The 26,202-nt window shown below is 41.9% G+C and overlaps 1 protein-coding gene across 1 annotated transcript; it reads right to left on the reverse strand.

The window, feature by feature from the left end:
• Positions 1–63: 63 nt before the first annotated feature.
• LOC137442414 (vitellogenin-2-like) lies at positions 64–24,703 on the reverse strand. Its single transcript, XM_068141160.1, has 35 exons — positions 24,661–24,703; positions 24,298–24,318; positions 23,964–24,115; positions 20,942–21,193; positions 20,646–20,807; positions 20,370–20,518; positions 19,818–19,968; positions 19,557–19,714; positions 19,309–19,474; positions 18,660–18,785; positions 17,379–17,597; positions 16,763–16,980; positions 16,557–16,654; positions 16,007–16,131; positions 15,282–15,383; positions 14,573–14,692; positions 14,284–14,473; positions 13,851–13,944; positions 12,903–13,088; positions 12,553–12,691; positions 11,742–11,970; positions 11,482–11,657; positions 10,914–11,222; positions 10,576–10,623; positions 10,370–10,444; positions 8,086–8,301; positions 7,851–7,993; positions 6,401–6,539; positions 5,578–5,713; positions 4,031–4,217; positions 2,641–2,732; positions 2,093–2,190; positions 1,853–2,012; positions 617–778; positions 64–492 (listed from the first exon to the last, which is right to left on the reverse strand). Exons 1-35 carry the CDS (start codon positions 24,698–24,700, stop codon positions 377–379), a joined length of 5,154 nt encoding a protein of 1,717 aa, XP_067997261.1. The 5' UTR covers positions 24,701–24,703; the 3' UTR covers positions 64–376.
• Between the last annotated feature and the right edge of the window lie 1,499 nt (positions 24,704–26,202).

Consider the following 26,202-nt stretch of genomic DNA (forward strand, 5'->3'; position numbering starts at 1 on the left):
CGTTGCGGCCCCGCCGAGCGGAGGGAGCAAGCCGAAGGGGGCGCCCGGTGGGAGGGAGACACCGTAAACTTCCCGGTGGCGTGGCACAGGACGGCAGCCCGGGCGAGCCCGCGGGGGTCTCACCTTCAGGGAGCCGCTGGCTCACAGGGAAATGATCTCGACTGACCCCTTTTACAGAGCAACGGTTTATTAAAAGATCAAACTCGGCGGAAGGTGGCCAGAATTATTTTTAAAATCTTTAGAAGAAGGGCTAGAGAAGGATCTGCTGAAGGGGACAGAGCCATATCCTCACTGTCCAAACCAGCCGTGTCTCAGCAGGCTGGTCACATGCTGTCTGGGTTGACTGACACCCAGAAAAGAGGGATGCTGTGAAGTGTCACGCCGGGCACGTCTGATGTTCACAGGAACACGCTGTGTGTGCTGAAACTCTGCTCACGACATCCTCGGATTTCTTGTCTAGCCTAATCTGCCCTTCCAGGTTGAGAGTAGAGTCTGTATACGAGAAACGAGGGGGGAAAAAGAGGTTGTGTGAGTCTTTTTTAATACATCGAGGTACTCATGGGGTTAGTACAATCAGCTTGACCTTTTTTCACAGGTATCCATTCTTCAGACTCACCAGCCGGTATGCAGTGGAAACCCACGGAAACGGGAACAGTCCTGGTTGCTCTGCAGCCTTCTACACAGTGTAGAACTGGCTCCACAGAGAAGCATTTTGCTGCTTTCTTCTCAAATGCAACTGACTTCTCAATGGTGACAACTTTGCGCTGCAGCTTACAAGCTGTAAAACATGAGTTCTCTTAAAGTACCCACAGAATTTACATAAATACAACGTTTTGGACTTAATTTGTAGAATGAGCAACAATGACCCACAGATGAGCAAAATGACACAAGCTACTTGAAACTAATCTGATTGAGGTGAGCTGATTTTCTGTCAGTGGCTTAGGGTGTGAGAAAATCAGGCATATGGGGTACAGTCCCAAGGACAAAGGCTTGCCAAAGAGGATCTGGGTAACACACAGGTGTCCACCCCCCCGAAAGATACGTGTGAAAACCTTGGTAACTGACAACTCAGTTTATAACCCAACTATGACAGCGCTTTGTGTCAGCGCAGTAGTAGCTCCTAGACATCACTTATATCCACTTCTACACTGTGCTTAGCATCACACCTGCCTTCCCATGGCTGGGTAGCTTAGTCTTTAAGTCTCTGGGATCCAGGCTGTCCTGGACCAGTCCCCTCAGAGGAACTTGGTCTGAAAACATATTCCAGAAATGCCATCATGTGCTCAGAGAGCTGGGCTGCACGCCAAATGTGGTGCACCTTGATGTTATCAATACATTCAGGTAGTTTTTATATAGGATCGGGATGGTGAGAACAATCATTCCCAGGCTGAAGGTTTCAGATTAAGACAAGTTTTTAGCTGAGAAAAATAAACCAGGCATTTCCCACCTCAAATGCCCTCTAATTTGATAGCCAAGGCTAGATTTGTTTGTTTGCTTGTTTTATTTTTTTTCAGGAAAACTAAAAGCCTGGAAATAACAACTATTAAAGATGACATTAAATGTCTTTTGGCAACAGTCAAACCATGTACTTTTCTTACTAACCATCTTGGGGAGTTTCCATCTGTAGCCCACAAACATCCAGTAGCTGCACAGTGCATAAGAAGTTGACATAAAAATGTAACAAACTTGGAGCTACCAAAACCAGGGAAAACATTTTTTAAACATTTTTTTCTTTCCCTATTTATCATAAAAACTGAAAAATAAATGATTGTGCTACAAATAATATATTTACTAATGTGACTAATTAATTAGCCAAAGGCAATGGCATTAATATATATTAGAATTGTAGTACCTCCAGTGCAGGGGTCTTCTGAGATTATCCAGGACTGACCAAAACTCTCTGTATCTTTGGCTAAATACCCACTGGGCATTTGATATTCCCTGTCCTTCTCAGCATCATATTTTCCACAAATGCCACATGTTTTTCCAGCCATCCAGAAAGCAACCTGAATCTTTGTGGAAATAAAGAAAAGACGCACTTAATTGGTTTTCTTCTAAAAATAAACCCACTGAAAATAATTTGTGAAAGTACCTCAAGTCTATGTCCATCATAATACAGTTTATCTATGCCATAATCTGGGGCTTTTAGTGACAGGCCTTCCTTTTCCCTGCTGATCAGCATGCTTTCATCTGCAACCAGAAAGCAAAAAGAGATTTCTTTTAAAAGCAAGTTATTGCTTTAGGGTGCAACCTGAACCATTTGTTAAATTCCTGGGGACCTAATGCAGGTTCTAATATACCTTGAAAGAGGTGAGGTAAATGAGAAGGACCATACTATTCCCTGCCCTGGACAAGCCAGAGCCCTGTGACAAAGATGGCTGTGGTCAGGGGACATCTAGATGCATGTTCTGCAGGTCTCTCTGATCGGCATAAGGTACCACAGCCCTGCATTATTTGGTTTTCCCAAAGATATACAAGATAGACAATAGTTCATGAAAGCTAGAATGAAGGTATGTTAAAATCACTGAATTGTTTCTCAAATTATGGTGATCTTTGCCTTGCAATGTGTGCAGGATCATGTCCTCACCATCTTCAAGACATCAGAAAATTTTAAATGAAATATCAAGATCAATCTCTTACCAGAATTAGATGTGTATGGAGCATCTGTTGGGGCTTGAACACCATTAATCTTCAACTGGATGAGTCCATTGGAAACATACATGTCAACCTCACTTTAAGCAAAGGAAATGAGTATGAGCAAATACTTCTCATTCACTCTACTCAGCTCACAATTTCTGCTCCTGATCCAACCAACACTGCAGGGTGCTCATATCATTCAGACGTTAATCGCCTGCCACCCTTTGAGAGTAAGACAGATGGCATGCCAAGAAGAGTGCTCACAACACATCTTCCCCTGGCCTTACTCATCTCTGAGTGTCTGCTTGTGGCCCCGGCTCAGGCAGGAAGACCCCAGGCTGCAGGGTCCTTGCTGTGGAACAATGCAATTGCAATGGCCGTTCACATAAATTGAAGGTGTTTTGCATTTCAAAGGAAGATTATATTCCCTACAGCAGTTCTCTTACAGCCTGAATCATCTCTGTACTGTAGTATTTTTTACATATCAGTGATTGCTCTAATGAAGAAATATGAAGCTAAAGCACATCAAAAGCACATCTGTACAGTTGTGCTAAATGATTGAGAATGATACAGTGATGAGGAATGTCTTTATCACAAAAGACACAGACTATAAAACAAGCATCCTTCTGGTCTTCCACAAAACAGGTGCACGCAATACAAGTTTCTCTGTTTCTCTAACATTATGGCACAGCTGGGCACACAATTTTCAGAAATAAATAATTAGCTGTAATGAAACCTTATAGATCAAAGTCTGTTTATAGGCTTTGAAGAATACTCCCTGCAATGATTTTGGTATGTGTAGTCCCATGCAATTTTGAGTATCAGACTGTGCTTCCAAAGAAGAACCTCTGCTGACAGAGGTGATTGCTCCAAGATGAAGTAAAGCATGCTCTAAATTAATTTCAAATACATTAGAACATTATGCACAACTAAGGGATGACCTAAAAGTTTCTCTAATCTGGGATAAGTAATTCCCTTATTAGCTGTGTCCACTTTGCAACACCTCTACTGAAATGATTGTGGGTGTTAATTAGTTGTAATTATTAGCTTAGTGTAAGAGGCCAGACTAAGTGATTGCAACAGTTCCTTCTGAATTCATAGTTTGTGTCAACCTAATTACTAAGAACTGAAGTGAGATGGTTAAATAATAACAAATTACTGATGAATTTGGAGCAGTTAAGATTTTAGGGTATCATGAACCTCAGATATATTTCAGAAGCATTTTTGAAAGATGAAGTCTCAAATGCCAGTGACATTCCTTGAAATCTTTCCATTCACCTCAGTAAATTTTGCATGAGTCTCGTGCTAGCACCAGTCTGCCCTAACGATCTGGGCTTCACACTTACAGCATATTCAGCTGGATGTCTTTGTCATTAACTTAGCATTTACTTACTGGCTGGCGAGTCTGACATTTATTGATGTAAGGTCAGCAGACTCTTCAGGGATTTTCATCATTACCAGGAATTTCAGTTCTGGACTACAATCCTGCACCAAGACATGGTAGCAATTTGCAGGCATTGAGTAGTTAAATTCAACTCCATTGAAGGTTGTGATCACATTTTGGAATACTGAACAGCGAGCTGAAAAAAAGAAAAATCAGTCAAAAGCAAGCCTTTTCTATTTTTTTATAGGATAGTTATTCTAGTTTAGATTTGTAATTTAAAAAGAAAAAAGAATTTATCATTTTCTGGTTTTATCTATTCCCACATAAAAGCTGATTCTTCCAGATGAATTCTGGGTTTGTAGTAATACAAAAGCAAAACTTTGCCAGTCCCCAGACAGCAGTACAACCGAGTCATGATTCGATTGTGCAAGATAAATTCTGCTCACAGCTGGTGCTGGCTGTGGCCTTTGGATTTTAAACTTAACTTTGTTGTAGTCAAAATAATTTCTCAAATGTTGTTAATAATTCACATATCATTAACACTTAAGGGAACTCACTAAAATGCTGCTGCTACCTTTACCTGAGTCATAACCAGGAAGAGAAATAGTTAGAAGTTGAGGAGGAAGAAAAGCCACAAAAGTAAACTTCTTCCTTTTTCTCTGTAATGGTAGTTTGTTAGAAATCCTACCTGCTCTGATTAGAAGTAATTTACAGCAACTTTAATTGATGTAGTTTAGTTTTACTGGTTACTGAAGAAATATGTATAAGTATATTAGCCCACCAATTTCAAGCAAAATGTGACTCTCTATCCCAGGATTATATAAAGGTGTTCCACTTAAAGTTTACCGTAAGTACAATATGATTTTCTCTTAATACAGTATTAATGAAAGAATTATCCCTTCAAAATCAATTGCAGAAGGTGAGATTGCCCAGGGAGGTAGTCAAGGCCTCATTTTAGGAGATATTCAAGGTCAGGTTCAACAGAGCTGTGGGCAGCTTGATCTAATAGAGGAATCCCTGCTCACTGCGGGGGGGTTAGACTAGATGACCTTTGGAGGTCCAGTCCAACCCAAACCATTCTATGATTCTATGCAATTAATACCAACATTTTTATCTAGAGTATATACTTAAATATATAATATACATTATCTATACACTTATATACTTACATATTTAATACTTTTGAAGCAGTTTTAGCTTCCATATAACAGCACTAATCAAATACAGCGCCCCAAATCTGAAGTTACTTGTATGTCCCTCTAATAAATTTTCTATTTTTTTTTCTTCATGAGCAGTCTCTGCAATGAAGCTGAGTGGATGCATTTGGAATCACTAGTTGGCATGGAACTGAATAATTAATCTTACTGATATAAGTGTCCTTTTCTTTACATCTTTGCGGACTAACAGGTTTTCTTAGCGAAGGGTTTATATCTATCTCAGGTTCAACTGATTTTTTAAGTAATTATGAAATAATTTCAAGTTATGTCAAAAGTACAAATTATATTTACAAAATCTGCAAAGCCAGTCAGTGCTTGTACAGATAGGTGATTGCTGACCTTTAAAGTTTTCAGCAATTAGAAGCGTTGCTTGGGAAAAGACATTCTGGTCTGCTGCCGGGAGTGTCGAAATCAGTGTACCTGGACCTGAGTCGAATAGCAGGGGAAGCTTGATGGCTGTGTCATAAATTGTGAGCTGAAAATTGATTAGAAAACAAATGTGAATGTAAATGCAAAATACAGTGTAGAGATGAGATAACATTCTCCTGTAGTGTTCAAAGAGGACCATACTGACTGAAACCTAAACTAGAATCTAGATTTAGGTCAGAGCTAAAAGGAAATTGTGTCTTCTGTCTACGGTTCTGTAGTTTGACACATGGCAACCTGTAGGAGAGCAGTGCTGTACATGAAGTTTGATATTCATCAGTTTGCAGCTTTTTGGGAGTTGTACATCACATTTTCCCAGAGTCTGAACAGTTTGCTTACCTCAGATGCATACCCTCTCCTTGCCTGTTCATTAAAGGCTGCTATTTGGTCATCATGCTTCTCCACAGCCCAGTTTGATTATCTTTTTCAGGACACATGAAAATCTATCATCTTACTGAAGATTTGGGGATGAGTGATCTTTTTAAATAAGTTATTTATGCCTGTGTTTGCATGCAATGTGAAGAAGGTAAATGGGCTGTAAGATATTTTCACAGTGGAGCCAACTGCATGAATACAAGGTCCTTGTGATGGGAGCTTCTTTACAGTTTAACAATTAAAAACAAACAAACAAACAAAACCCAACCCAAAACCAACAAACAATGGGTTAAAAAATCTGTTAACTTTTGATTTCATAAGTATGGAATGCTCTAGTATAAAAGACAGTGGAAACAGTTACCTCAGGTAGCTTGAGGACCACGTCGAAGGTTCTTGGAGACGTCAAAGCCATAACCAAGGTTGCCCGGTGAGAGGGACCACGCTGTTGCTTTTGGGAATACCCAAGCACATATGCAGCTTCTGGAACAAATGAATAGAACCTGGAAAAGGAAGTGAGTGATTAAAAGGATCTGTCTGAAAAAAATTGGTTATTACTTGTTCAGAATAAAATGCTCTCATAAAGCAGTCTGCATTCTGCATTAGACATTTTATATCAGGGTTTAGTAATACATGGTGGTCTGTATGGGAGGAGGGGCAGGCAGATTTTTACTGTCCATGGGTGAAATAGTCTTCAAGGTTCTGAAGAGCAGTGATATGAGAAGAAAGTATAGCCAACATTTTAAACATGTTCAGAATTATTAACAGGCTCAAGTTGCATAAAAACTAAAATAACCAACATGCTAAAACATAGATGGTCTTGTATTAATGTGTCAGTCCTGCAACGGTAATATTTAGCAAGAATCTTTTGCCAACCAAGATAGTCAGTGAGTTGACAGAGGGATCCCCATGTTTGGGTTTCCATGCAGGCTTGGGACTCAAACAGGAAAATACAGAAAATATTCCTTTTAAAAAGTGCATAGTCTCAGAGCAATAAAAAAGATTTGTTCTGTGGCTTTGCTTCAGGTTAGTCAGCTGGGTGGTTCCATCCCCTCTAATAATGGCAGACTTCAGGCAATACTATCTAACATAAAAAAAACTCATCAGTAGACATTAGACAAATCACCTGTATGCCTTTAACCTGAAAGCTTATATCGTGTGCATATTTAGCTCAATTGTATGTGTCTGTATTTTGGTGGCACTATAAAGAAAGATTAGGCTTTGAGACAGATCTGCCTGTTACTGCAGGAAAAGGCATTCACACAATGAATGAATGAATACAGCAGATACTGTATGTGTATGGATAGACACATATGTGAACTGAATCCAGCAGTTACAGATTTATTACAGTAAGCACCACACAATACTTTCTAACTAGTGTGCAATAAGCCACATGGGAAGCATTTGTATCACCTACTTCAGAAGCTAGAGGTACCTACTTTAGGAAATGACTCTCCCTGTACAGTCAGTAAGAGATTCCTTTGGAGAACCAAGGTTTGGCTTCTGCTTGGAGCCTCCATCAATTAGGAAGCACCAGGAGACAAATTTATTAATTTAGGCAATTTAAATTGAAAGCCTGCAATAGATTAGGTGAATCCCATCATCCCCTTTGTTTCAAGCAAAAAAACCCCAACCAACCACCAAACAAAACCAAGCAAAGCCCCTCCCCCCCACCATAGGAATTAATACACAGAAAATCTGATTTTATAATATACTGATTAAGAGACATTTTTCCAATTCAGAAATAGCAGAACCCAATCTATGATTATCTGGAGCTTTGACACAAATGAATTTTTCAAAACCAGCAATCTCACCATCCTGCAGTTGTTCGGACTGTTGAAGGTACCTTTGCCCACTCCAGCTTCATTTGCATGGCTGGATAAGCAGCAAAATGCCCTGTTGCAATCTGAGTAGCAATCTGGTAGTCTTTGCAATCTTTACCCCATTTAAGAGAACCCTAGGAGTTGGGAATATATGTACTCTTGAGTAAAACATATTAAGATAATTGTACTTTATTTACATTTGAGCTAATCACTGTTTTAAACTTACCGATACTTTATGGGAATTTATTAAGGAAGCATCAGCACAGAGCTTCCATCTGCTTGATGATCCTGTGATGCTTGAAACAAACACCTGGATCCTGAATCTCATGGGTTGTGTGTCAGTGTACAGTACAAGCTGTAAGCCTGTTGGCTCCTTGTTTCTGTGGATGGCACGAAGGACTGCAGCCAGTACTGGTGGCTTGCTGTCTCCCAGGAATTTAGGCTTAAGTCAGTAGAAAGGCAATACAGACAAACGTCACACACAAAGCATTAAAATAGCTATATTAAAACCACAGATAAAAGTATTTCTAAAGGAAAAGTCTCATTCAAAAAGTCTTTTCATGTGAGGTATGAGACAGCACCATAGATCATCACTTGGATTATTCAGTTCATATGTAGTTTTGCCAGTGTGGTAGTTTTAGGCTGTGCCTAGGAGAATTTTCCACAGATTGAGTGAGAAAGTGGTAGAGTGTAAATAAATTACCATTGGATGTAAAAGGGAAAATAATGATAAGGTCTAAATCATAGAATCGTTAGGGTTGGAAGGCACTCAAGGATCATCCAGTTCCAACCTCCCCCCTGCCATAGGCAGGGACATCTCACACTAGATCAGGTTGCCCAGAGCCACATCCAGCCTGGCCTTAAAAATCTCAAGGGATGAGACTTCCACCACCTCCCTGGGCAACCTGTTCCAGTGTCTCACCATCCTCATGGGGAAGAATTTCTTCCTAACATCCAATCTGAATCTACCCATATCTATTTTTGTTCCATTCCCCCAGTCCTATTATTACCTGACACCCTAAAAAGTCCTTCACCAGCTTTCTTGTAGGACCCCTTAAGATACTGGGAGGCCATAATAAAGTCTCCTCAGAGCCTTCTCTTTCAGTCTGTCCTCATAGGAGAGGTGCTCCAGCCCTGTAATCATCCTCGTGGCTCTTCTCTGGACACATCAGTATGTCCAGATCCTTCCTGTAATAGGGGTTTCATTGGTCTGATTACTAACATAAAGTTAGTTATGCAAACTAACTCTCTCTCTTTTCAGTTTCTTTGCTCTAGCAAATATTGGCTCGTGTGTCTGCTAGCTTGCTGACCTCAGCTGCATTTCTTTGTTGTGGCTAAGTACTAGCAGACTACTCTCTTCTCTCTCTTTTACCTTGTATAGGGTGGGGGAAGCCATTGGTAACCCCCTGTTTTTGTCCAGGGTGGTTCTTTGATGTTTGTAAATTGTAAATATACGTAAATATTGTGTATTTTGTACATATTCATTGCATTTCATAACTTAGATTGTAGGTTTGCTAGTAAATATAGGTTCATTTGATTCCATCTGAGCTAGCCTGGCAATTTTATTTTGGGGGGTAACATCAACCCACCACAGCCAGTCTTTCAAGGGAGAGTTGTTGTGACCTATGTAAGTAGAACAATGTTGGGATTTTTTGTTGTTGTTGAAGAAATTTCAGTGTAACAAAAGGAAGTAAGGGATTAGGACCCTATTGTATAAAACCCCAGCGTCACCCAGCTCAGCACTGCTCTCTTACCAACCTGTAGTTTAGCCAACGGTCTTTTTGATAAAAGTTGTTTCCCCACCTGCTCAAAACTACAATAAATTGTGGTGACAGAGGAGCTCCAGTTGTTTAGTGGAGTCTAAAGTGTAGTATTTGCATGAGAAGCAGCACAAGGCCCACTTCAAAGTAGGACCCTTGTGACTGGCAGCAGCATTCACTCCAGCTGTGACTATCCTACCTGAGCTATGGGGAAGGAGTCCCCCCACCTGGGCAGGAGAGAACTGCAGGCAAGATGAGCTGTGGGGCAGCAGGTCCTGTCTGTGCTGCCAGGTCTGAGTGACAGACTCACAAGAGAATTAAGGCAGAGCCAGTGGGGACTTTGGGGAAAGAGCAAGGCTGTGACTGAGGAAGAAGGTATATATGGTGAGAGCACTGGGGAAGACTGTGAAGAGTTCAGCGAAGTGGTAATGTGGCGAAGAGATGGATAGGAGAAGTGAATTCAAGTTGCATGGAAATGGGCAGAGGGAGAAGGTAGATCTGGTTGGCTTTTTTCCACAGGCAACCTGCACTAACAGCTGGGAGCTGCTGGTGGGGAGGGGATGCCTCAGCAAAGTAAGGTTTACTCTTTTGTCTGAAATGTGTGAAATTTTCTTTTGATGAAATCTGCTGTAGATTCCATCAGTTCTTGCAGTAATTCTTACAGAAAGACCAGGTACCATGAACTATGTACCATGCAGTCATTCCTGAATAAATCCAACAGTTTCATTTCTTGTAGATTAGGACACTCACCTGAGACAAGGCTCTAGAGATGCCTTCACCACTAGCTGAAAGAGAAGAGCTGTTCAGGACTTCCCTTCCTGGGTCCTACAAAACAAGTTGTTTACCATTGGAAATTGTCACAGAATTATTTTCTCATATTTTTATTCTCAGAGAACTGAGCTTTAATTGCAGCAAAGCTAGTGACGCCCAGCTCACTGTATAATCATTAAATGTACCTGTTCATCTGCTGGCTTGAACCAAAACTGGTAAACAGGTAGATTTGCCTGTGAAAATAGATAGTGTGTAAGAAGATCTAAGAGAAGACAAATTTGACAAATGCATTAAAAACTGAAATCTTCTGACATGTGAAACTTCTGCACTGAAATGCTTTGGAGAACCAGAATGATTAAAAAGGGGGAAAACCTCTGCTAGGTAAATCTCTACTCTACTTTTTTGCATCCTGCAGCAAACAGCTACCCTCAACATTTTTTCTCCTTCTTTGGTCCATGTTCTATAGGTGCAATTTCCTTATATACAAAAACATACACTACAAGGTCCAGCCTCGGCCAATTACCTGGTCACTGGAATGTTCACTGTCCCCACTGCAGTGCCTGTCTCCAGAGTGGTCTTCACTGCTGCTGCAGACTTTACTGCTAGCAGAGCTGCTACTGCTGCTCCTGCTCTTGCTGCTGCTGGCACGCTTTGTCCTAGAACGCTTTATTCTGTGCTCATTTCCAGGCTCTTTACCATCAGCAAATGAAGCAGCAAAAGAAGAGTATGAGCTGGAGAAGAGGCTTGCGCTGGGCTCTATCCAGCGGTCTGTATCTGGAGACTTTTCTGTTCTGTGAACCCGTCTCCTGCGGTGCCGTGTTTTATTTGTGACCTCCAAAGATAGTTCAAAGAGTTATGAATTTATGGCTTGCTCTGTAATGTTTCTCTGGGTGTCAGACAAGCTGCTCACCACAAGCTTTCAAGGACATAAAGGCTCCTGGCCCCACATACTGCAAAAGCTGCCCCAGAACTCACCTAAACCCATTTTTCCCAGCCCAAACCTTTGCTTTCCATGCTAATTTTCCACTCTGAAAATTCTTGGTTTCATTTATAGGAAAATATTTCCCTCTCTGATGCTCTAAGTCTCTTACCTCAAATACATTGTCAATGCCTAGAATTTTCTTCAGTTTCGCTTGAATGTTCTCATATGGAGATGGCTCCTCCTCCTCTTTAGATCCTGAGCTTGCCACATCAATTATTTTGGAAGCTGCTTTGGGTCCTGCCTGAATCTCCAGCTCTATTTTGTCAATATCAGCATCTGTTTCAACTAAGGATCAAGACATTTACATTCCAGGGTTGTGCTACTGGAGCAGCATTCACAAATTAACAGGAAAGCTTGTCATGACTGTACCTGGCTTCAGAAGTATTTTGCCTTCAAATTTTCCAATTAATTTGTGCAGATAGGTATTTCTTAAGAAAGGAGAATGCTGTGTCTTTAGGCTGAGGCAAGCTGAACATCCCAAACTCTCCAATTTTCCACAGAAAGTTTGTGTGTAAAGTCTTCCTCTGACACTGTAGGGACGCCTCTCTTCTGAACCTTTGTGGTATCCCTCGGGTCTCACACTAGCATTATGGCTTTCCTGGATAAAAAAAAAGAAAAAAAAAGACAAAAAAAAGACAAAAGGCAAATTCCACACACACCCCCCCAAAAAAAAAGCTTAAAATTGGAGATTCAAGCAGTGGGCTGTCCTTCAAAGTGATCTGTGGAAGGGGAAAGCTCTCCTGGCCAGCCTTTCCCAGGTACTGTTTCACAAACAATCCACTGGAGGGATGATTACCTCAGGATTTGGGAAGAAAAATGTATATCCTTCCCAAGAGCCATCTTTTCCACATTGCTCTGGCCCACAAAAAAACAAACCAAAGGAATATTGTACAAGGTTATGCATTTCACATACCGTCCCCATGACTAGGAAGATATAGAAGACATGCTGTCAAAGTAACTCTGCCTGCATGAGGTGATGAGGGTGAGTAGATTGTGAATGATATGTCCTGAACCCATTGGGACTTAAGTTAGGCTTGGTTTGGAATATATCAGGCACCTGCTGAATCTCACAGTTTGTGTTTGTGATCTCATTAGCCAGCTACTGTGTTGAGGATGCTCACCTTCTCTCAGGAGCTGCTTGGTTTTTGTCTGCAATGTAGGTGGTGAGAGGCTTCCTTACCTTCCATTCAAGTCTTGAAGACCTTCCTGATGGCTGAAATGGCTGGTCAGAGGTACTTGGTACTTCTATGGGGAGAAGGTGGGATTTCTTTTCAGTATCTGCTTCTTCCATGTTTCTTGAAATAGCATAAACTTCACTCCTATAGAGGTGATAAATGGCACACAAGGAACATATTCTGATTTTACTTACCTGTCTTTGCTGGTGCAAAAAAAAAAAAAGACAATACTAAGCTTTATGTGGCTGCCAATGTACAGCAGAACCTAATAAGTCATTGTATGTTCTTGATTTTATAACAGAGAGCTCCCAATCACTAACACATAACAATCAAAATACAAGAAGATCTTCAGTACCTCACAGCTATGAGTTCAGTCTCCTGATGGCAGGGAAGGGCTTCAATCTTCAGGTTTTTCTCTTTTATATTTATCCTGGCATCAAATTTCATTGTAGCGTTAGCACTGAACTCTGCATGAAATTCAAGACCACTCTGAATGTATTGTGTATTGATCCCCATCATTGCAATCATATGAAAATAAGCCCTGAAAAAGTGGAAATAAAAACATCCAGATTAATTACAGATAAATATGCACATCTTCAACTTTGAAATGCAAAACTGCATTTTCACACTTATTTTTTGTAATCCTGTTATGATATATTACTTTATCCATCAGTAGTGGCTCTTAAAATAAACAGAACAAATGCTGAAGTGCCCCTAGAAAAGCTGAAGGGATTTATGTGATGAACAAAGTGTGAATACTCACTGCTTTGTCACTCATACACTGCTTGAGGACAAGCTAATGCTAGAATCACCTAGCTTCAGATTTAATCTAATTATGGCTATTATTGTAATTATCATTATTACTATTATTGTTATTAGTACTGTTGCATTTGTTTTATATTTGCAGGTGCAGAAGCATTTGCCTTTTCCCCTTGAAATCCCCCCAGGTTGTGCCAGGTGGTGATGTGATTCTATGCTGAGCTTGTAAAAACCTGTTTGTACATAAACAACTATATGTTCACAGCTTAGTATATTTAGTCACTGAACAGGTACCAACATGGAGCATTTTCTGCAGTGGCAGAACAGCATGAAACTTTGGGGGATACAGTGCACATTGCTATGCATGCAGGGTTGTAAAACATCAGGAGATTGTGTTGCTTTCTGACAACTTCGCAGCTCTGAACCAGCACAGCCACCCCAAATCTTGGACTGGTAAGACCCCTATATAACACCATGAGATTACATATCTATTGCAATATAAATATAAATGCAGTGTACATGTGAAAATATATGTCATTTTTACTTTGGCTTGATGTCAGCATGAATATCCACGTTGCTTTCCAACAACTGTGAAGGTCTGAAATTGTCAGATAGTGGTGGTGATACATCTACACCCACTGCAAAAGACAGACAGGAATTACGTGAACAGAGAAACAATAAAAAGCTGGAGATACAATGTTTTCAGTGAGCACAGTAGTTAAAACATGGCCAGTGCTTTTACATTTTTTAATACTTTCCATGATTATTTGAAGATTGCTGCTCCAAACCAGAATTACAGAAATATGTCCCAGGTGAAACATGCTAATTGCTTCTCGGACCCACAGGAGGTAGCTGAACACTGATGTTTCCACATTACAGGAGTGTTTTTCAACATTACAGTGGAATTCAATTTCAGCAGAGGGATTGGACCTACAGTTATTCTGGGGAAACAGCTCAGTTGGGCATCCCAAGCTCACCATTGGCCGCAACTTCGCTCAGCGTCACACCACACAGACCGAGCTCCAGCGGCACACCGACCACTGTGGGCACGATGTGCCGCACCTCACCCACCACCGCCGGCAGCGTCCATTGGCTTGAAATACCTCGCTGGACCTCTTCCACCACTTTTTTCACCACTACCTGCCAGTTTGATGAACCAGTTAGACTCTGAAAACAGAGAAATAGGTTCAGTAAGTAGGTTAGAAGAGACAGGGAAGGTAAATTATTCATCATTGCAGATGAAAAAGGCAGTATCTTTGTTAGTACCAGCATGGTCTGCTGAATGACGTCTTTATCAATGTCAGCAAAGGCAATCTCTTGGCCCAGTACTTTGACATAAGCAGACACTAGAGGATCTTCAGGAGGCAGTTCTTTCCATCCCAGAAGCTGTGGTGTTAAGAAGAGATGTAGAACAAGGGAAGAAGTGGATAATGTCACTTAAAATATGGCAATGTATTAACAAAGAATGGATCAGATCTGAAGGATGCTAACCATGGTTCCTCAGCCAAAATCCATAGATGTCTTACAGGTCTGCATCAATGTAGCCTTTCTTATATTGCATAAATGACTTCAGTGGGAGTTTCCCTACATAAGGATGAGGTACAGACTTGTAGTTTCTATTGCTGTGAGTAGTGGGTGACACTGAGGACTCATGAACAAAAATCAGTCAATAATAATTTTAAAAGATAAGAGCAACCACTTGCTGTCTTTTAACACACACTTTGCAACACATGAACTTTGTCTGTCAGCACCATAATCATCTTTGTACTGTACATTAAGGGCTGACATGTTGTGTGAAAAGGCTGCATCTGTTAACAACATAAGTACAATGTAAGTACATCTTTCCATGACCAAACAGGATGACTACCTCCTTTCTCACTGAAACATCAAAGGGAGGACTCAGTGGGTGTGTGATGCAAGCCTGGTGCTGGCAGGAGCTACTACAAAGAGACCAGAAGGGTGCATGAAGACCTACCGTTTTACTGAGTTCCTTCAGTTTCTTGTATGTATTGTGCTCAGCAAAGGGAATATTCTGCTTCCTGATGAGGTCAGCCAGGCTTTGTGACCGGAGGGCCACCTGTGAGAAGCAGTCAGGTGTCGCAGCCCAAGTACAAGACAGACCAGAGAAAACTTTGTACCTAGTATTAGACTCACCAAAGCCACTCTAAAATACATATTTCATGAAGCACTTGTAAGGCTACATCTATCTGGCAGATGACTTCAGGCTATGGCTGTAGATGCTGAGGACATACTGAACCAACTTTGAATTAGTCAGCATGAATAATTTTAGGGTGGCACAAAGCACAGCCCAGGCTGCAAAGCTTGCCCAAGAAGCTGAGTAAATGCTTGCATGCTGTTACATGGAGCTTCATGCTGCCCTGGCTGCACTGCAGGCTGAAATATAATTTCAGATGCTATTTCCCTGTACTTATGCAAAATACCCTAGTTACCATGGGACTTTAAGTAGGCTGATTAAGCTTTCCTCTGCTTTCCTGAGTTTTCAGGCCTATACTGAATGTGTTCATTGGTGAATGTATGTGTCAAGAAGCCCAGATAAAATAATTATCTAAATTTTGTCTTCCACATCTGCCCCCACAGACAGATACAGAGTTAAATGCTACACACCATCCAAATGGCTCAACAAGTAATACTGTTGGTAGGTGGTATGCACCTAGCTGGCTGTTTTAATGAAATACTTACCTCAATAATATCTGTTGCAGTGTTTGCATAATAGCCTCTTACTTTTGTGATTATATCAGATGGAATCACAGTGCTGGGACTGTTCATTAGATAGAGCCTCCAAATGGCACCAACCTGATATTCAGCTATCACAGGAATAAAAAGGAGCAGAGATTTTGGTTAGGGTCTCCAAGGTGCCTGACGCATCCAAGCCACCTTGGGCACATGATGTAGTAGAGCGTAAGGGGTTCTGTCAGGATTCAGTCACATATGTCCACAAGCTTGCAACCTCAAGATAAGAACTTTGTTCTAAAGCAGAGAGAACACAATCACAATGACTGAAAGAGGAGGTCTAAATCCATGTGCAGGCATAGCTTTCTCCAGCAGATACCCAGAGAGTACTAGAACACTCTCAGGGCATTTTGCATGTTGGGAAACTCTTGTGCTTTTTGTGTTTCAAGAGTACACTAACCACACAGCCCATGACTGGATACTGGATGAAAATCATGGAACTCAATAGAGACATTTGGCTACATAAGCTGAAGCAGTGAACAGGGCACCTGGTACTCACAGGAGTAATCGCCAACATGAATGACCTTGCTGTAACGATAGCTCAGCCTGTCAAGCCTGGGGCTCAGTAGTTTAACGGCAATATTGCAAGCAGCAGATCTGAGTAATAAAGAGTTAAAATAATATCAACTGTGATCAAATTCTTAAAGAACTACAAGAAAAAAAATCATCACTTGCTACTAAAAATGTACTTCTTCCTCTACTTACAGACTGTAGAGCTGTGGAATCCTGCCTGCTGCCAAAGCCTTCATGTGTGAATATGTGAAACTGGCTACTTGTAAGCTGGGCTCTGTCAGCAGTGAGACAGCCAGAGCTGTTACAGTTGGAAGAGCAGGCTTAGTTTCAAAGAGGAGAACACAAGCCACCATTCGGACATTAGGAGCAAGTGTGTTGTCCATGAAGACCTGGAGGGAGATCTCCCTTACCTAGAGGAGCAAGTTACAACCTGTGAGCGCCTCAATCTCTCAGCAAGACATGATTCCTAAACCATTTGTGTGTGATCTGCAATGAATGGAGAACAAAACCCTAAACAGAGATTTGAGCATGGAATCTGTCACTGAAAAATTAAGATATTGCTGAGTGCACAGTGAACAGCACTGGAACAAATAACCATTAGTAATGGATCCAGTGTTAAGCAACTAAAGCAACCTCTTCCCAAGGATATCAGCAAGGACAGGGTGATGTCAGGACTTTGCAGTGTGTGCAAGAGGAAGACCAGTAACTGAGAAAAGTGCTCAGAGTAGCTAACCCCCCTGGTGGCTTTGGTATCCCTGAATCACTAAGTTAACCCAAATCATATCCTCTAAGGCATAATTTCAGTTACTTTTGCAGGATATTTTCTGGCGATTTTCCTCAAGGCCAACACGGCATCCACATGAATTCTGTTTGGCAGTGAAGCTGCAGCCTGGGAAAATGTTGGCAAAAACCTCAGAATGCGTTTGATACTGGCTGGCTCTCCTGCGTTGCCGATGGCTTTCAGGGCCAAGCTCATGCCTTTGGCATCCCCTTTGCTGGTGGCTTCAGTAGCAAGGTCATGGAGTGGCTGAAAACAGAGCAGACTGTGTTAATCTTATCAGGTAATGACCTTAAAATAATGCATGAAGATACACGTTGCCATAGCAAGCAAAACTACTACTGCTGCAAAGCCCAGAATAAAGCTGTTCAGATTTTTCTCCCAGGAAAAATGTCACCATCGTTATCAGGATGCCAAATGTGGAAGGTACAAGCAAACTTGGTTTTCTCCTCAAGCAGTGTTGTAATTGATTTTAAATTACACCTGAGCCTGAGTGTATGAGATAATTCTAGGGGGAATGCCTACATCAGAGAGTCTGGTGCAAATGCAAGAGCAGCTCCAAGCTGATGCAGGGTTCAGTTGTTCCCTGGGGCACTCCCCTAGCAGCCACCAGCATCTGTGCAGCTGCAGGATTACACTTGCCTATTTTTGACTCCCTATGGCAACAGCAAGTTTACTTAAGAGGTTTTTTTTTGCTGAGAACAAAAATTACCCTTCTGGTGGCTTGGCTTTGTTTCACTCATTTTTGGGAAGATTTAAACATGTCCAATATGAGCAGGCTATCTCAATGCTGTGATGCTTCAGAGTAAGGAGCCAGAGCTGCATAGCCCAAGCACAATGTCCTGAATGTTTCTGACAGTAATACGCAGTTATGTAGCAGGACCTATTTGGAAGCCCTAACCTATAAGCTACTTAGAACTGTGCTTATATTCATACTTTAGTGCCTTTTTAATATATTTTTTTGTTAAAGTACACTCTACTTAATGTAAAAGTGGAGAGAAGAATCATAGTTATTTTGCTTTAATCCTAACTTTGTCATACCTAAACTCAGTTTCAGGTTCTTTACAAGATCCATTATCCCCAGGGACTTCTACCACTTACATTTTAAATTCTACACTGTTAAGACCAGATTTTTCCAAGGCATCAGCTTGGTGTTTCATTCTGACTTTACAATTTTGCAGGCAATCACAGCTAAGAGTGAGCTGGGTGAACCGAGAGTCACCTAATTGCCAGCATTGTGAGAGCTAAATTAGAGGTATTTAAAGAAAAAATGTCTTCACCCCTTACGATTAAGAAACGAGAGTTACCTACCTGAAGAAATTCATTTGGACAAAGTGAAATCTGAGCACAGTATTTATTTACCATGCTACCATATGCCAGGTAAACAATTATTCGATGCATTTGTACTTTCTGGATTTGGGGACAGGTCAGAAAGGTCTGCAGAAGAAACAATTAGCAGCCTTTAATGCTTACAGTAGTTAGAGCTCTTATTTAGTCTTTAGTCAAAACTACATTTGAGAAACAGATAAAACTGCTTTGGTTTTTTTCCCTCTAATTGTTTTCAGAACGTAAATCAAATGCTCAGTCATTCAGCCGCTATAAAAGTCAATGGAGTCACTCCTGTTACACTGTATGTGCTTTAGATTTTGGTTACATGATACTATTTTCTTCAGTTTGTCTAATTAAAAAGAAAAAATAAAAGATAAAAGATAAAAGCAAAAATAGATCAACAGCAGTTTTCTTAGGATTTGTGGATTTTAACATCACATGTCAAAACCCATTTTAGAATGTTGGCAACAAATGATTGGAAACGTTTTCTAGAGCATTCTCTGCTTTTGTTAATACCTTGCATTTACACAAATTTAGAAGGAAATGTGTTTCACCTTTCACTTAGAATTGTATGAATTCACCTTAAAAAGTAAGTGAGAGGGAAATGGAAGGAAGAATGAGCTGTACTCACTGAGGCGACTTCTAGGATTTGCTTGTTGGGTGTAACAAAATGGAAGGCGAGAGGGAGAGTCACAGTTGCTTCCCAGATGTTCAGCTTCTCATCATGAATTTTTTGCTTCAGGAATCGGAATGTGTCAGTAGCTCCAGCAGCACAGATGGCACTCAGGAACCAGTGCCTGACAGGGAGAGGAGTATTCGTTATCCCTGTTGCCCAGTATGCTTCTGATTGGAAATCCTGGCCGAAGGCATTACAGTTACCTGTAGGGGTGGTTGTGGGCAAACTGCACCCACAAAAACTCAATTTGATCAAGGGTCACTATGCGAAGAAGCTGAACCATTTGTAAGAACTTGGCTGAAGCTTCTTTAGTCGCTCCTGCCTTGTTATTCTGAACTAATTGCTGCAGTGTTTCTGTTAACTATGGGGAAAAACAGACAGTTGGATCCATGTCTAAACCAGTCATTTGATGACCTGTTAACCATATAAATAATGAAAGAGTATGACAAGTAAGCTTCCAATACCTGTAAATCTGGATTTGTAATCCTTACTAGAGGAATTGGCAGCCGAAGTAGCTCTCCTGAGAAATGATAATGAAGACTCCCTTGGTTTTGCAGTTGAGTTGTTATTGTACTGTTGAGACTCCTCTTAATGTCAATCAAAGACAGTTCTTGTCTTCAAGGGAGAGAAAGAAATGCATCAGTAGCCTTTAACCGCAATGTGTGTGTGAAAGATACACAGCAGTTGGAGGAGACAGAGGGGTGTCCAGCAGTATCATTGCATTAACTACAAATAGGTCACGGACTTCTTGGTTTGTGCATTGCTCTGGATTATCTGGAAATGCCATAGGTCTGTAGAGAGCTTTCATTAGAGTTTGGCAAAGTGTCTGAGAGGTTGAGTAAATGTTTCAGGTGGCCCAGCAAAACCCCAAAGAGCAGAGCGCAGGACCTGGCTGGGTGTCCTGAGCCACAGGCCAGATGCTTCTTTTTAACCCACAAATCAATACTAAATACATTTTAGCCATCTCCTCCTGGTTCTGATAATCATAGCTATGCTAAGACATGCATGGCACCTACCTTGCCTCCATGGTTGCTGCTGCATTAGCTTCATTGAAGGGTGAGATGTGGTACACCTGTCTGGACGTAGCAGACATCATCAAGGCCCCGCTATCATCATACTTCATCTGGTAGGTGAACACCACCATGCCTTTAATGTTTCTGACTTTCTAGAAGTACAAAGAGACCCACTCACAAACATGGATAGGCAGCAGTTACTTGAGCACAGACAATGTGCTCAGTGCAGTGCAAGAGTGCTTGGCAGTGGTTGGTGCTTGGGCTCCATGCTGCTCGTACCAGGGCGCAGGTGGGGCAAGGTCGGATGTATGCCATTCCCATGTTCTTCACTACTTTCTCCCGGCAGTTCATCAGGTCCTTGCTTTTGGAAATGGTGGCATGGTTATTCTTGCCGTCATCCTGGATAATGTATCTGGTGTGACAGATGCCTTCAATCCCATCCTGTTGATTGAACACAGTGAATTTTCCACTTAAAAGTAGGTCAGAGAAAATTGCCTGGGAAGAGTATACACAGACAAGTTACTATATAACAGTAAAATGAGAATAAAAGTAAAAACAGAACGGAAATAACAAACCTCTTGTAGTTCGTACACATTCTGTGACTTTTTGATGGTTATATGCATCATATTCAGAATTCCTCTCACTAGGTTAATGCACAAGATGGGACAGTCTTCAGGGGCAAAAATACTTCCAACCCTTCCCTCCATGTATTCAAACTTAAATGCTTGGCTGAAACACGCAGCAATGGTCTGTGTGAACCTTGAAGATGGAGTGAAGGGGTCTCTGGGCCAGAAGCCATTGTATTCCTCCAAATTTGGTGACTGAATCTGTGAACAAAATTAGGAAAGCATTCATCCTGTTTGTTCAGCTTGAATGAGTGCCTTAACAAGGAAACTGGACACTTGCAGTCCCTGCTTGAGTGCAAGCTACTTATCCAACATAGAGGAAAAATTTCCTCCTCACACTCTTCTGGTGGGCCTAGGAAACATCCTTGAAAATACAATTTCCATGAAGGGTCTCTGGCAGAATAAATAACATCATGCAGGCAGCATTCAGAACTTCAGCAAGTCTGGTGAAGGTTGGCGGGTGAGCAAACCATCAGCTGCCAGGAATCTGTATGGAAAGGATACTCACTCCTTTTCCCCAGATGCCTAGTGACATCTCTCTTTCAGTCTGCAAGGCAGTCGAGTCATTGCTTAAGCTGTCTGCCTGAACGCAAGGGGACTGTTTTGGCTACTGCTCCAAGTCCAGTACGTCCTAGAGTGCCAAAGCCTCAGCACAGCTAATAGGGAAGTAGAGATTACTTCTCTGGGAAGACTTTGCTGGGACATAACCCAACAAGAGCTGACAACTCTATCTTTAGAAGCAACTGGCATAATTTTGAGTTTATTAGTCTGTATAGCTTGGATGCAAGTCCTTGACTGCTACCTAGTGGGAAGTATGTGTCTGCATGCAGATACATATCTAGTGACATACCCACACACCTTTGCACCCTTGTACATAAAAGTACATGGTCCTGCACAGAAGGAAAAGGTGTGGGTTCAGGGCTCCGTTTGATTTTAAGCATTTATAATCAATGCTGCAGGGGTGGCTTGCCTCTTGTCACATTTTCTCAAATTAATTACAGAATCATGGAATGGTTTGCTTCAGAAGAGGCCTTAAAGATCATATGGTTACTGCTGCTGGCAGGGACATCTTCCAATAAACCAAGCTACTCAAAGCGCTGTACAACCTGCCCTTGAATACCTGCAGGAAGGGGACATCCATCTCTGGGCAACCTGTTCCTATGCCTCACACCACTTTCACAGTGAAGAAGTTCTTCCTTACATCTAATATAAATCTAACTTTTTTTTTATTTTAAAACCATTACTCCTTGTCTTTTCACTACATGCCCTTGTAAAAAGTTCCTCTCCAGCTTTCTTTTAGCCCCACCATTCTTTTAGATACTGGAAGGTTACTGTAAGTTCTTGTTGGAATCTTCTAGCCGAGCAGTGGCAGCTCTCTCAACCTGTCTTCATAGGAGAGGTACCTCAGCCCTCTCATCATCTTCATGGTCTTCCTAGGGATTTGCTTCAAGAGGTCCATGTCCATCTTATTTTGAGGGCCCAGGGCTGAATGCAGTACTCCAGGTGGAATCTCACCAGAATGGAATCTCACCAGAGTGGAGTAGAGGGAGGTGAATCACCTCCCTGGAACTGCTGATCACACTTCTTTCCATGCAGCCCAGGATATGGTTGACCTCTTGGGCTGCAAATGCACATTGCCAGGTCATGTTGAACTTCTCATTAATCAACACCCCTAAGTCCTTCTTAGGGCTCCTCTCAAACCATTCAGCATCCAGGCTGTTCTTGTGCTCCTGCTTGCCTCAACTCATGTGCAAGACCTTGCACCAGGTCTTGCTGGACTTCATGAGGTTCACATGGGTCTGTCTCTCAAGACTGTCAAGGCCCCTCTGAATAGCAACCCTTCTCTCCAGCATGTCAACCACACCACACAGCTTGGTGTCATGAGCAAACCTGCTGAGGGTGCACTCAATGCCACTGTCCATGTTGTCAATAAAAATGTTAATCAGCACCAGCCTTAATACCAACCCCTGAAGAATCACTTGTCACTAGTCTGCTTAAATCCTACTCCATCCTATTGTCTCCAATTGCTAAACTTACAGCAAGTCTAGTGAGGTTACACAGACCCTGAAATTGCAGAGGTGTGTAAATTTAAGGTATTCCTTCACACTACTTCAGTAACATATGCACAGGGTTACAGGTGGAGTAAATTCCTAGGATGAATTCTAAGTCCTCTTACAGCTTTCTCCCCATGTGATGTCTTCTAGATCCACTTTCTGTGGTCTTTTGTTCTGTGCCAGTATTTTAAATTGCTTGGTTTATTTTTTTTCAATGACTAGCAACACTTCCAGATCTGATATTGTGATGCTAAACACAAACATTGCCATTATGTCCCTGTAAGAGTATCAAAAGGAAGCTAATGGAGACAGATGGGACTTTCTCATATGATATCTGAAATCCAGCGCCAAGCTTTTCTCAGGCTATGGACCAGGTCAGTCCATACTCAAGTTTAGTGTGGCCTTCATAACATTATCTTAAGGATGTCTTTAAAGTAGCTGCCTGACATATTTCTGCATGAAAATGAACTTAAGGCAGCTTTAGCCAAGGAGGCTAAGGAGCTTATGGCAGCAGAGCTGAAGCAGCTTTGGTTGCCTCTTGCAGAGTTGTGGGCTGCAAGGAAGCTGGTGGCAATGTCTGTAGGGCACTACAAGTAACCTGAAGTAGCTTGACTACAGCTGTAGACACGTCAGCAGCACCCTCAGTTCTTCCCCAGCATGGCTTTGAGGTGGAGGATCCAAAACTCAGTGTCTATATCCACACCTCTGCCTGTGCTGAGGAAATCACTGTCTGAGCAAAGCTGCTTGGTCTGACATGGGGCTTATGGGGTTATCCCAGGACCAGAAAGGGCCTTAAGCTTCTGTGGGAGCTCTGCATCTTTTTGTTGTTTATTTTACCAGCCTAGAGGCATAAGCTGAATGTCTGTACATGCAGGGTGTGGTTGGGGCTGTGGGTTCCCATGCCCATGGTGATTTACCTGGAGAAGGTGGTCATGGTGAGACACATGACTGATCTCCACCTGGCAGGTCAGTCTCACCCCTGCAGTTGCCAAGCCTCTGTTGGGCAGCCCATGCAGGATGAAGCTCTCATAGCCATACAGATAGGTCTTGCCGATATGAAAAATGGGCTCTGTTGAAAAAAAGTACCAGAAACACCTCCTTTGCTACAACTGCTATGAAGATACTTACAAGAGCCACCCAAGCAAAGAAGGGTGAGGCTGCTGCTACTGTCCCCAATAGGTACAAGCAGTGGGCAAGGCTGTAGGTGAAGGCAGCATAGGAGCAAATCACTGGTGTTGGAAGCACACTTACCAAGGTCCTGCTTCTGGCCCCCTGTGTGGGAAGAAGGATAAGAATGTGTGAGAAACCCCCTGTCTCTGTGGATCCTTTAATTTGCTATTAATTTATTCAGGGTTGGCAAACTACCAGTAATTGGCTCCCAGAGCGCACCCCACACCCTTGGGACACCAAGCCCATGCCAGCCCCATTCACTCACTGTGCTTGCTTGGCTCTTACTCTGCTGCTATGCTTAGGCACAGAAATTTAATACCTTACAGCTGAAGTCATTAAAAGGCTTCAGTAAATTAACCTCTAAATGTCCCTGAAAGGGCTTGAAGACATGCAGTTTGCTGAGGACCACAGTGGTTCAGCAGTGATGGGAAATCTTAAACTTACCCACAAAGGTGAGCATCAGGGCCAGGATGAGTCCCTTCATGCTGAAAGCAACTGAAGACCGAAGGGGAAAATGTTCAGCTTTTATAGAGGAACTGTTAACAGGCACAGTGAATTTTGTTGAGTTATCAACTTTTTATCAACCACTGAAACCCTTTGAGGGAGAGAGGGTAGGGGACAAGACACTGGCTGATGTTGCTGAGCCAAAACTATCATAAACACTTTTGTTCCCATTTCAATAACTGAATGTACTGCAAGTACCTTTTGAAATAAGTGCTTGAAAGTATTAAAATGTAATTAAAGCCAAAATATTTATTGTGTAAGAAAAAACTACTAATTATCCTTATTCACTGGAAGCACCAGGTGCTATTACAGTCTGTGCTGACTTTGCCCAGGTTATCCTGACCTGATCATAAGGCACACAGCTTATCTAACTGATAGTGCCCCAGCAGGATTGTGAAAAATCCCCAGGCAGCCCTACTGTGACACCGTGTGAGTACCTACCCTGCTGCAAGTAGGACAGGCTGTCACCCACAGTGTGGCACTCTGAGGACAGGGAATTCACTCAGCAATACAAACCTCATCATTGTCACAAACACTAAACACTGCTGATGTTCACTTTTCTCTCATCTGCCATCTCTTACAGGGCTAATGCACCTAACCTTTCACCAGTGTAATTAGTCATGAGGGCTGTTAAGTGAGAGTTGCTCCCATGAAGTGGAACAGGTGAGGATGATGGGCATTACAGACACAAACCTCTTGGCTTATAAAGGTGTACAAAGTTTGGTTCACCCAAACTCATTTCACATCATACAACAAGGGCCAGCATCTTCATCCCATCTCCCATCAACAGGCATGTTCACACTCCCTTTGGAGGCAATCCTCCAAGTCCCTCGAGGTGCTTTTGGTTCCAGGGTTTGACTTGGTCCCTGGGTTCCCTTGTCCCACACAGCTGGTCTCACTTTGAAGCAGAGGGAGCCATCCACATCACTCCCAACAGGAGAGCGGCCCCAGGACTGAAGGATTCACATTGGTGTTTCACAGCCACTGTTTGCTCACTAACCTTCTCCATAGCTAGGGAACAGAAGCCCAGCTCAGTCTGGGAGGGGAGTGGATTCAGTTTCTCATCAACAAATCAGTGGTTTCCATCCAAGACAGCTTAGTTTTCATAATGCTCTTTAGCTGATGGGTTTTTCGTAATTGGTAGTTGGGATATAATTTACATGTGATGAACTGTGGACTTTGTTTCTAGATCTAAGATTTTGTCTGCAGGGGAAAAAAAAAGAAATAAGTTTTGAAGCATGGCAAATATTTCATCATGGTTTTACCAGCATTGTATTCTGGTCCTGATTGTTTTACTCCTTCCCTTGTAAAACTGATGGCATGTGTCAGAAAAGCCATTCACTAGTGAGTTGTGTCATGTCTCTGTAGATTTGGTAAATGGTGAATGTAGCTGAAAGATTTGGCTATACAGATACTGGTGACTGGTAATAGAGGCTCAAAAGCTAATATATTATGGAATAACTATATGCAGCTGCACAGCTG

Source organism: Melanerpes formicivorus, unplaced genomic scaffold, assembly GCF_026170545.1.
Source record: "Melanerpes formicivorus ecotype bairdi unplaced genomic scaffold, bMelFor1.0.p_v2 SCAF_7, whole genome shotgun sequence".
Lineage (NCBI taxonomy): Eukaryota > Metazoa > Chordata > Aves > Piciformes > Picidae > Melanerpes > Melanerpes formicivorus.

Bases quoted from the DNA above. Each gene is read 5' to 3' on its own strand.
- LOC137442414 (XM_068141160.1), bottom strand. From the start codon at position 24,700: ATGAAGGGACTCATCCTGGCCCTGATGCTCACCTTTGTGG. The intron at 10,624-10,913 runs GTAATTGGCCGA...CTATTTTCACAG, and splicing joins GTGAACATTCCAGTGACCAG to GCAAATCTACCTGTTTACCA. The intron at 10,445-10,575 runs GTACATTTAATG...CTTGTTTTGTAG, and splicing joins TCAAGCCAGCAGATGAACAG to GACCCAGGAAGGGAAGTCCT.